Consider the following 12389-nt stretch of genomic DNA (forward strand, 5'->3'; position numbering starts at 1 on the left):
CCCAGTTTTTTCAGTCACAACTAGGATATATCAAAAGCTTAGTGGCACTCATTGTCTTTAATGAAAGCAGTTCAGGTTTCCATTAAGCTTTTCTTCAAATGTACTTTTGAACTATGAATTTTCTCTGGCATTGACAACATGGCAGGTGTGTCCAGGCTGTGTGAGTGAGAAAAAGAAGCTCCAGACATGGGCATGGTTGAAAATTACTAAATAGCTGAGCCCTTTTCTTCTCCTTTCATGCACAAATACATTCAATATCATAATCCTCCAGACTACTCATGTCTGTAATCTGGACTTCTTGACATTTCTTTCAAAACAGTCTAACTGGTCATGAAACAGCAGATGTCTGCTGGCTCACATAGGTTCCTATTTTAGTCACTGGGGCAGTGTATTTTAGAATCATAAACTAATACTTACAGTTGAAATCTCCTAAATTTATCTCTCAAAATTTCAGTACCCTGAATCTGAATTCGAAGTGTGTCTGCAGCCTTGCTTAGAGCCACTGCCTAATTCTGATCTGCATCCACATCTGAAGTTCCTGAGCCTCTATGAGTGTGTAGAATAATATGTGTGCTTATAGTGTTTTAAACAAATGTTTCTTTAGTTTCCATTTCAAACCTGCTCATATTCTAACAAAACCAGGTCACTAGACCACAATCAATATCAGACTTGGGTTTGTAACAAAATTAGGGTGACAGCTTCATTTGCAGTTTCTTGACCAGACCAGAAAAGTTTCTAAAGTCTTGGAGTTGCTAACAGATATCTTCACAAAATGAGTTTGATTTTTAACTTTGTAACAGAATGCCAAACAAACTGTGTACATGGGGATTTGTTGGATAACTCTTTATAGACTTTCAACAAATTTATAAGTTCTGTGGCACCTGCCCAGAAGAGAGGACTCATTTCTCAGGTCATGGGAGCAAGTTGTGTAAGTGGTGTGACTTACAAGGGAGCCTTTCTACTAGAATTACTCAGAGAGACTGTTTTGCTGAGCTGAGACCTTGATTCCCACAGCATGGCTGTGAACACCTTTACCAAAAAGCCCTCTTGATGTAGCTGTGTTGAAACACTTTTTTGCACTCACATTTGTGAGTTAGTGCACAAGTGTGGAGAGATGAAATCTTTAGATATGTCTACTAAGGTGCCTTCTGGTATTTTCTCAGTCAATTGTGCTAATAATAGTGGGAAAATTTGTCAGTTCTTTGGGAAGTACTGACATGAAGATATTAAGGGAATTAAATGTTCTTTATTGCCTTTGAGAAATGTAGCCAGTGTTTTTCACTGTAAAATGGGTAAGAGTTCACCTTTCACATATCTCAGCTATCAGTTTTTTACTAAGACTCTTGTGATGCTGGATAATAAGATTATTGTGTAAATGGTTTGGCACATATTTGGAAAATAACCTCACAGTGTTCACTTGCTTTTTACTAAAGCTTTGCCCACTATTCATAGCAAAAGTTGATTGCTGACACAACCCTATCCCTTTCCAGGGACGAAGTGAAGCACAAAAATGGTGACAGGGGCTGATTATGCTCACTTCTCCTTTGCAAAGTTTTGGAGAAAAGGATTAACACAATTTTCTATAATTCTTTTGCTGGGATTTTATAAAAGAAAGGAGCTAAGTCTAGGTAATTTTCAAAAGTTACTTTGCACTGACTAGTCGAGATTCTGTGCTGTCTGTGCTGGTTTTGTCTATATAAGAAAAGCTACCTATAATAAGTCAGATGTGTAAGCAGTGGCGTGGGCTTTTTTATTGTTCTAGAAAGGAGACATTATAGATATCATCTGTAAAACTCCCATGGGCATATGGACCGGCATGCTGAACAATAAAGTAGGAAACTTCAAGTTCATTTATGTGGATATTATCTTGGAAGAGGAAGCTGCACCCAGAAAGATAAAGCTGCACAGTGGAAGCAGAAGGACCAAGCCTAAAACACTGCAAGAACTCCTGGACTATGTCCACCTGCAGGTCAGCCAACCCATTTCCCAGCTGTATCTGAAATGTTTCATTTCTGTGCACTTGGGTTTGGATGTCATTTACAGGCAGAAGTAGAAAGGCAGGTTTCAGCAAGTTTTATGTCAACAAAGCAAAGCAGCTCCATGTCTATCTTTTATCTGATGTGAGTGGCTTCTAGAGCTGCATTTTACCACATCATTTGGTTAGGCTAAGAGGCACAGTGGTGACTTGTCAACCCACCGCAACCTGATTGCAGTTATGTGCCTAAGTGTAGGAGGTGTGTAACTGTGGACACCTCAGGGACAGGACCACAGCCTGACTCCGGCACCAGCATTTAGAAACTGTTTTTCTAATTTCTTATGATATTTAGGAAGCAATAGTCTTTTTTCAGTATGCTCATGTTGTGCCTCTCTCCATCTCTGCAACCTTCATTCTCTACTGAGTGTCAAAGTGTAACTAGGTCATGATTTACAGGTAACACTTTTAATAATGGTTATTACATTGGTGCTGATGCAAACATTCCTCTCCCCGGAGCACGCACAGAGTTTCTTACACACAGCTCAAGGGGGACCACGTGTGACACAGCACGGTTGAGGACTCCCTCAGCTTCTCTCCCTTGCTTCTATCGAAGGGCTCCTTCTATGCAAAGGCAGAGAACAGCCTACCTCAGAGGCTTTCCTGGACCCAGCACAGGAGGCACTCACGGAGTGTCCCACAGAAGTCCAGACACTCAGCAGATTAAATAATTTCTGGCAGAGCTCTGTCCTGGTCCTTGATATGCCTAGAGACAGAGTCAAGGATAAGCTATTCCATCACCTTTCCCAGGATGGAGGTGAGGCTGACCAGTCTGTAGTTACCCAGGTCCTCCTTCTTGCCCTTTCTGAAAATGGAAGCGACATTTGGTTTCCTCCAGTCCTCAGGCACCTCTCCTGTTTCTCATGACTTACCAAAGATGATGGAAAGAGGCCCAGCAATGACTTCTGCCAGCTCCCTCAGCATCCGCAGGTGCATCCCATCAGGGCCCATGGATTTATGGATGTTCAGATTGCCTAATCGATCCCTAATCCAGTCTTCGTCAACCAAGACAAACTCCTCCTTTATTCTGACTTCCTCTGGAGCCTCAGGGCTCTGGGACCCCTGAGGACAGTCTCCAAGAGTGTAGACAGAGGCAAAGAAGGCATTGAGTAACTCTGCCTTCTCTGGACCCTCTGTCACCAGGGCACCCATCTTATTCACCCATGGGCCTACACGGCCTGTAGAGTTCGTTTTAATTGCAATATATTTGAAGAAGCCCTTCATGTTGTCCTTGACCTCCTTTGCAAGGTTTAACTCCAAGGAGGTCTTAGCTTTCCTAGTTGCCTCCCTACATCCTCTGGCCACAGTCTTATATTCCTCCCAAGTGGCCAGCCCCTCCTTCCATGATCTATAGATTCTCTTCTTCCACTTAAGTTTGCCCCGCAGTTCCCCAGTTAACCACGCAGGTCTCCTGGATCTCTTTCTTGATTTTCTACCTGTTGAGATACACTGATTTTGAGCTTGGAAGAAGTGGTCCCTGAATATTAACCAACTATCTTGAGCCCCTTTACCTTCTAGTACAGTCCCATGGGATTTTCCCTAGTAATTGCTTGAAAAGGCCAAAGTTGGCCCTGCTGAAATCCAGGGCTGTGAACCTGCTTGGTATCCTGTTCCTACCACACAAGATCCTGAACTTCTCTATCTCATGGTCGCTGGCTGCAGCCAAGGCTGCCCTCAAACTTCACCACTTCAACCATACCTTCATTTTTAGTAAGCACAAGATCCAGTAGCACTCCTCTCCTAGTCGGCTCATCCACCATTTGCATCAAGAAGTTATCATGGATGCACTGGAGGAACCTCCTGGACTGTGGATGGCTGGCTATGTAGGCCTTCCAAAAAAGAGCTGAGTAGTTAAAATCCCCCATGAGAACCAGGGCCTGTGATTGATAGGCTGCTGTCAGCTGCCTGTAGAAGGCCTCATCAACTTCCTGATCCAGTGGTCTATAATAGACACCCGCCACAGCATTACCCATGCTAGCCTGGCCCTTCACTCATCCACAAACTCTCAACTCGCTCCTCATCTGCCCCTGGACAGAACTTGATACATTCCAGTTGCTCTCTCAGGTAAAGAGATACTCCACCACCTCGCCTTGTTGGCCTGTCTTTCCTAAAAAAGTCATGGCCCTCCATGACCACATTCCAGTCATGTGAGCTGTCTCACCAGATTATAACCCCTTGACTGCACACAGATTTCTAACCCCTCCTGTTTGTGCCCATGCTGCGTGCATTTATGTAGAGGCACTTCAGCTGGCCTGTCGGCCATGTCAGCTTCTTGGTGAAGCATCCCTTAATTCTACTGAGGTGTTCTATGGGCTCCTACTGCCTCGGGAGTCCATAGTTCATCATCTCTGTAAGATTTTAACTGTGCTGCCACATCCCCAACTTGCCTCAGAGTAACTGGTTGCAGGCCTTTAGTAGCACCCTGTCCCTCTAATGCTGATGTGTCATCCCACAGACTTGTCACACACAAGCCTGATGTTGTTATCACCCTCCCCCTTTGTAACTAGTCTAAAGCCCTGTTGATCAGCCCTGAAATCTCTTGGGCCCTGAAATCTCTTCCCTCTTTGGGAAAGGTGACTCCTATTTGAGGCTAGCAAGCCTGGTGCTGTGTAGGCCATCCCATTGTCAAAGAACCTGAAGCTGTGGTGGAGACACCAGCCACGAGGACACGTATTAATAGACTGGATTCACCTTAATCGCCCAATGTCGCTGCCCACGACTGGAAGGAGAGATGAAAATATAACCTGAACCCCAGATTCCCTCACTGACTGTCCCAGGACCCTAAAGTCCCTTCTAATAGCTCTTGTACTACAGGTTGTAGGGAATGGAGCTTATTTCAACCTGACAAAAAAGAGAAATGTTGCCTATTCCTCTACTAAACATGGTGCTTGATGAGAGAATTTGCTTGTTTCTTTTTTGTAGGAATATGCCTCAACCCTATTGCTAAATGGCTATGAAACTTTAGAGGACTTAAAGGACCTACAGGAGAGCCATCTGATTGAATTAAATATTTCAAACCCAGAAGACAGGGCAAGATTATTATCAGCAATTGAAAATTTACAGGACTATGACAGTAAGTGTTTAAGCTTTGTTCAAAGTCGTGCAAGTTTTACCTGAATAAACACATTTAAAGAAATAGTGATTCTCACACTGAGCTGTTAAATGATTTTTCTTTTAACTATGAAACATGGAGTCAGATGGTTTTCTTATTTGTTCCAATAGCAAACTGTACATCTCTTCTAGGTAAGTATATGATTACTATACTAGTAACACATAAATGATTTTAAATTTCTTATTTATAGGTCCTACACTAGACATTGGTAGCAAATATTACTTAAGAACATTTCTATTTATGGTTGGGGACTCAACCCCCAGAGAGGATAAGTGGCTTCCCAAAAGTCACCAGATCTGTGCAAGAGCATAAAATGAAACCTTCCAAACTCTGTGCCATGTCTTAACCAAAATACAGCTTATTTCAAATAGCTAGAGTAAAGAATTTTCTTTGCATTTTTTTAAACAACATTCTGCAGAAGGCGAGTTTTTCCTTCCCTCACCTCATCCCACACTTAAATCCTTATCCAAATTGGCTTCTTCTGTAGGAAGGTTTTGTAAAAGTATAAATATATATTAATAGCTGATTTGCATTCTTTTCTCAAAATGAACCTAACTTAAGTTGGAAAGCTTATCATGCTGTGTGTGTACATGTGTCCCTGTTAGGTTTTCTCCACTTGTTCTTTTCACTGGGAGTGGAAAACCTAGAATACAGAACAGAAAATACTGTTCTCATGATATTTTAATAATATTTCCAGCCTGACTTTTATTTTTAAATAATTTATGTCAAATTCCTAGAAACAACACCTGAGCATCTACTTAATTAGACACTCAGCCAAAACAGGAGATATTTTCCTCTTCATTAATATTCATATATACTCACCCCTATGCTGAGCAGTCATTTCATCAAATGTGCACTTGCATTTGAGAAGCATCTGAACAAAAGAAAAGGAGATCTGGGGAAGCAATGTCTTCCTGGGATATCTTAACATCCGTTCTTGTCACATGTTCATTTTTTATCTTCTCAGGAGGCTGGTAGTTTTCCAGTTCTCACTCCAGCACATATGTATACACATATTTGTGTGCACATATATATCCTATGTGCTTCAGTGCATAAAATTCTCTGGGTTTCTAAGCATGTCTTTGGCTCCCTCATCCATTCAGCTTTCCCTGCAGATGTTCTCTAATTTGCCTCTTAATGTCTTTGCTGATGTTTTTTATTGTGCGTTTGGGCTTTTTAGGGACCCCATGCAGTCTTTCCTGTTCTTAGTCAGCTTCCGGGCAAAGGTGAGGTTCTTCCAAAGATGTTGGAGAGGCACTAAAAGGTTGTTTTTCTTTTTTCCCACCAGGTTCAGTAATTCTTTCTGGTATATACCTTTGTGAGATGAAAGGCTAGAAAGTGTTTCTTGGAGGGCTGTCTATGTAGAAGTAGTGACTGAAAGAGTGAATCCAGAAAGAAAAGGGTTACAGATTACAAGAATTGTATTGCAGGGATCTATCTGGAAATAATCTGAAAATATGTTCGCTTCCCTACTTTGCCCTTAAACTGAGTAAACATACAGAATCATAGAATCATAGAATCATTATGGTTGGAAAAGACCTTCAAGATTATCAAGTCCATCTATTTTCTAACTCTACCAGGTCGTCTTCTAAACCATGTTCCTGAGCACCATAACTAGACGGCTTTTAAATACATCCAAGGTTGGAGATTCAACCACTTGCCTGGGCAGATGTTCCAGTCTTTGATAAGCCTTTCAGTGTAAAAAATTTTCCTCATGTCTAACCTAAACCTTCTCTGGCATAACTTAAAGCCATTTCCTCTTGTCCTATTAGCTGTAACTTGTGAGAAAAGACCAACATCCACCTCTCTACAACCTCCTTTCACATAGTTGTAGAGAGCAAAAGGTCTCCCCTTAGCCTTCTTTTCTTCAGACTAATATATATGTTTGTGTATACTTCTTGGTAACTAGCCTTGCTGCACTTTCTACATCTTTTATTATGTGTGTTTTTCTATATCAATATTTAACACAAAAAAAAAATACAGCAAAGAGTGCTAGAGGGTAGTCTTTGTAGTTTTGCATCAGTGTGAAAAACAAAAGCAGAACATAATGTTTTTTAACAGACCATACAAGTATCAAACTATTTTGGAGTGATAAGGATATGGTTTCCTACTTATACTCCTTGTGTAACAAAAATCATAGAAAGCAGCCTTAGACACCTAATCTTTTCAGAAGATGACACAAAGTGTTGTCTTTCTGAAGGCATGTTTACACTTAATATTCTACATACATCTGTGCAAGGACCAAACCTAACAAGGTCCTTGCACGTCCCATACATTGAAAATTAATAATTCTACCCTAATTAAGGTTTTAAGTCACTTCTCCAGGCAAAATTGCATCTCTGATATTATCTGTATGGTAGTCTAATAGTTTGAATTCTTGGAATAGTTCTGGAAATAACAGCATTAAATCTTACAAAGTGGTCTACACTTCAAAATCAGTGATGACACTGTAGACTCAGCTCAAGAGATGGCATGAATTTTTGCTTCACATCCACTTTAGATACATACAGCCAATCTTTCTAATATGCAAATTCAATAAAGTAATATTCCCAGAATCTGTGAATACTCACAGGCACCAACACCAAGGCATCTTTACATACCATACCAGCTATAAACATTCATTTAAGTTAAGTTTCATAAGACTCATATATATTTTAAGGTAAGCTACATAAAAATACTGTCCTGGTTTGGGATACTGTCTTCAGTCAGGACTGAATCAAATTCTCATCTCTTCTGGTTGCCAAAGGTTCATAGCATTTGTCATGTGACAAGTAGGGACAGAAAGAATTTTACAACCTTATCTGAAAAAGAGGATACTTAAGACTAAAACTGATAGAAGAAATCTGCTAAGTCATTATAACGAAAGACGGGGAGTCAAGATGATCTTGGGGATAAACTCAGCATGAGTATGACTTTGTACAAATCATTTAACCTCTTTGTCCTTCTGTCAATTCGATTGGAAAATTGGGTTGAAAGAGCTGGGTGCTACTGTGAAAGTGAATTCTGCATCTGAACTGAACTTTCCTAGGTCAATATTTTATTTTTTCCTAAATGGGCATGACTCAGTCCAGCATAAATGATTTTTTAATTAAAATTGATTTTCTGCGTTGCTTCGAAGTGAGCAGCATAATTACCCACAGCCACAAGGTAATCTGTTTAATGGCCAAGAGTATTCTAGATATAAGTTCAGACCATTTCCAGGTAAAAGTTCACTCTTTTTGTAAGCTTTGTGAAAAAATATACTAAGGGGACACTCCATATTTACTGTTTTAAGCCCATCTTTCTCATAGAGTTTGGAAGACTTCCATGTCTTTTCATCACATTCGTGCTTCCATGAAGCACGTGTTTGATTATGAATGGAGTCTCGGGTATGATACAGAGTTGAAATGTAAGGATTTCTGAATTCTCGTGACTCTGCTATTATTCAGAATGGCCAGGTGGAACATAGCCTCATTTTACTAGATTACACTATAAATTTAGTAAAACAAGCTTAATATTTCTTTAATGTGATATCTGATAATGTGAAATGTGCAGATGTTTTCACAGTGCTTTTAATTTATTTTTCTCTCCTTGGCTCTTTTCTTGACATCTATTGTATATTTTATTAAGTGATTTCTTCACGCTGCACACTTGACTATATGACTCACGTTGCAGAATAAACAACTATTGAGCTGTCTAACCAAGAGACCTTCAGTGATAGTTGCCACATTATATGCTTCTTAAAGCGATCCAAAATGTATGATTCTTGGCAGTAAGAATTTTTTTACCTTATATTTGACATAGACCTGAATGAATTTGAAAAGAAAAAATTTATCCATCTTATATGAGAAATTAAAAAGTGAGTTTTGTTTAGCAAATAGCACCACAAAGTGTTTTTAAGCAGATTTTGCTTCCTGGTACTGCACTATCTTCTTTCTACCTTTGTTGGTGGTCCAGGCCCAAATTCACCATCTTCAGGTACTTCACGTAACAAAGCTATCCTAGAACACAAGGTCTTGCATGTTCCTCATGACCTTCCCCTCCTTCTCAGATGTCTTTTTAGTTTTTCTATAAGTTGATCAGACCTACATATTTGGGACAAAATGATTGGCTTCCATGAATTCATGGCTGTGGAGGAAAAAAAAAGCTCTTTTTCATAAAATATTTTTTAATAGCTTTCCATTCTTCTCCCAGATGGCTTCTAGACAGGAGATGGATGTCTGTGCTTTTGTAGGATGCTATTTTTAAAGTGAAGCAGTTGCTGGATGGTTAATGAATAAAGTAATAAAAGAATTTTGGAACTTTTTTCTTGACCGCTTCCCAGGACACACGTTTTTGTGTGTGCAAAATAGCCTTGATTCTCTTCTTACTTAGATGATGTAAGTCAAGAGGTTCATTCCTGAAGTCCAGTGGGTTATATTAGTCCAAAGCTATTTTGAGTTAAAGAAGAATTAGACTTCATTGGATATGTGCATACAGTTCATTTTATAGAGAAAAAAAAGGTGCATATGTGCAATTTGGGGGATAATATTTTATGCTTATCTCCCCAAACCCACTTCCTTAGCTTACTTTTCATATTTAAGTGCTAGATCATACTCTAAGCCCCACTGCAAGTACCAGATAAGGTTTGTTCTTTATTTATTGTATTTGGACAGCAAGATAGCAGATAGCTGAGGACATGACTTTCAGTTCTCAGTTGCATTCCTTACGTGAGAACCTAGCATCAAGACACCAGGCACTCCCTTTCAATATGTGGGATTATTCAATGTCACATCAAGGTCAAACAGTGCTCAAAGACAATCTCCCCTTCTGTGCTGTGGTACAACTCATTGACCTGGATGTAATATTTCCAGACTTCCCAAGGACACTCATGCTTGCATGAGGATTAGTATTTTTCACCTTTTTCCAGCCACATCTGTTTGCTCCCAGATTTTAAAGAAAAAAGAAGTGTCTCATTTCTGTTTGCACCATAGACTTTCCTCTCACATCAGTATCCCTCCCAGAAAAGCCATGCCACTGACTTCAGTGAGTGCAATTTTTTAAGTTGCGTGTTTGTAAATATCCACAAAAAGGTTTACTCCTTTGAAAAGGTCTCCAAAGTACTGCATATGCGTACAGAACCACTTAAGGTTTCGCTGCCTCTTTTTCAAGAAGCATTGCCATTTACTGCTTCAAAACAGTCCTTTCTGAGTTTGATGCTCTGTGAGTTTTCATTTCACTTTAACATTTAGATGGTGCAACTGGTACAGGCACTACAGGTTGGTATGTGGCCTTCACATGTGCCTGGGAGGTCTAACTTTAGCCTTGAAGACACACTTTGTTCTATTTAGTTAGGCTGCCCAGAGAGGTTGTGGAGTCTCCTTCTCCGGAGACTTTCAAAACCCACCTGGATGCATTCCTTTGTGATCTTGCTCTGGAAGGGGGTTTGGACTAGATGGTCTTTCGAGGTCCCTTCTAACCCCTAACATTCTATGATTCTATGATTCTGTGATTGCATCGTGCCCAAAGCATCATGCTCCTCTCCTGGTTCTCCTCCTGGGCAAGACTCACAAAGGCAAACTCTCAGAGGGCACACTCATGAAGCAAGGTTTGCTGCTGGGTAACTTTTTTTTTTCAAGGCAAAATCCAAGCCTCCTGCCACTTATCTGGTTTCAACTGACATAACCGCACAGGAGTCAGCGTGACCTCTGTACCTTCTTGAGCTGAACAGCCTTAAACCTAAGCTTAAAATGCTTTCCTAATGAGGACTTTAAACTCATTAGGAAAGGGGAAAAAGTTGGTGAAGGGAAAAAACATCTATCCCTCTGTGTGTCATGCATATATTTGTCACTGAATAACAAATATTAGTGTCCAAGATCTAAATAGCAAGGAAAAAACTATGCATCACACGTCTATTACCAAGGCTAAAGGCCTCACATTTTTTTTTCAGAAGTCTGAACATAATCCCACTGTCTAAAGAAGTATTAGAATATATGTGTCAAAATGATGCATATCTTTTACTCTTCTGGCCATATCATAGACAACAGCGAGTGAAAACTATTTATCTTTTATGCTGCTTTACTGCAGAAAAATTATAAGACTTCCATTTGTTGATAAGACAGTTTTTTCTTATGATACTGCAACATCTAACGGCAGTTTAATTTTATCAATTCCTGTTTCCTGTGTATCTTTCTTGTGACGTCCAAAAGATTAGGACAGCAAACTCACCTTTACTAATGTGGAACTTGAACATATATATGTTAGAGGAAGGAATTAAGCAGAATGGAATCTAAGAGCCAAAAGCTAAAAAGAAAAAAGACAAAAAAAAGTGTTGCTTCTTTTCTTATGTATGCTACATATATTTATAATACTCAATATCCTATTCAAGTGGTTTAGTAGTTACTGTGCAATATTTAAGACTGCTTTAAAGAGAGGGGGGAAAAAAAGCTCCAAAGTTTGCTTTCAGTCCTTTCTTCTTGAACAGTGGGGGATGCACTTCAACTTTTTCTGCTTCGAATGAAAAATAGAAAATATAATATATTTACTGTCTCAAACACCAGAACTTGGTTTTCAGCTTTTCACGTTAAAAAATTCTTCTACTGTTATGGGAAGAGACAGAAGGTTTACATATCTGTATGTTTTCTAAATGCAAATTTCTTATTCTCCTAACTGACCTAAATTAATATTTTTTAAAAAAATCTCATTTCCAGGCTTCTGTGTGTCTTTTTCCTTGAAAGAGACAAGGGAGAGACATCACTACAAAAGAATTGAGAATCTGTCTTTTACACAGGAACTACTCAAAGTATCACAACTAGTTATAGGGCACTAATACACTGTCTGAAAACTGCATTTTCTCTTTAATCCACGAGTTACTTGGTCTTCTTTCCATTGTAAAACAAACAAAGCAGATGAAGGTTCCTCTTTGACCTTGAAAATGTAAACAGGATTAACACTTTTTTAGGTCACCGCTCGCCAGGGCAGCAGATGATGCTGGAGAAGCTGATAAAAGTACCAGCAAGCAGCATTAGGCTGATGAGGGGATTAGAGTGGAGGGAAGGGGAGCCCGGCCCACGCCGGGCAGGAGGGCTCCACCCAGCTCCATCAGCCTGCGGCCACCAAGATCTGGGTTATCCTGGCACAGGTGGGATGGGCGCGAGGACCTAACGACACCGTTCAGACAAGGCTTTACCTGGGCATTTGCTGTCATTCATGCTAAACTACTTCTGTGGCTACTAATAGCAGCAATAATGCCTTCACTGGTGTAATGCCTTTTGTAATTCTTTCCCT

At 40.0% G+C, this 12389-nt stretch overlaps 1 protein-coding gene across 1 annotated transcript in view; it reads left to right on the top strand.

Annotated features, from left to right (window-relative positions):
- Nucleotides 1–12389, top strand: part of SAMSN1 (SAM domain, SH3 domain and nuclear localization signals 1) — a 54629-nt gene that overhangs the window by 39852 nt on the left and 2388 nt on the right. Inside the window, exons 6-7 of the mRNA XM_009866551.1 lie at nt 1763–1969; nt 4955–5105. Coding sequence (XP_009864853.1) covers nt 1763–1969; nt 4955–5105 — 358 coding nt within the window. The remainder of the gene's footprint in view (nt 1–1762; nt 1970–4954; nt 5106–12389) is intronic.

Source organism: Apaloderma vittatum, unplaced genomic scaffold (assembly GCF_000703405.1).
Source record: "Apaloderma vittatum isolate BGI_N311 unplaced genomic scaffold, ASM70340v1 scaffold873, whole genome shotgun sequence".
Taxonomy (NCBI): Eukaryota; Metazoa; Chordata; class Aves; order Trogoniformes; family Trogonidae; genus Apaloderma; species Apaloderma vittatum.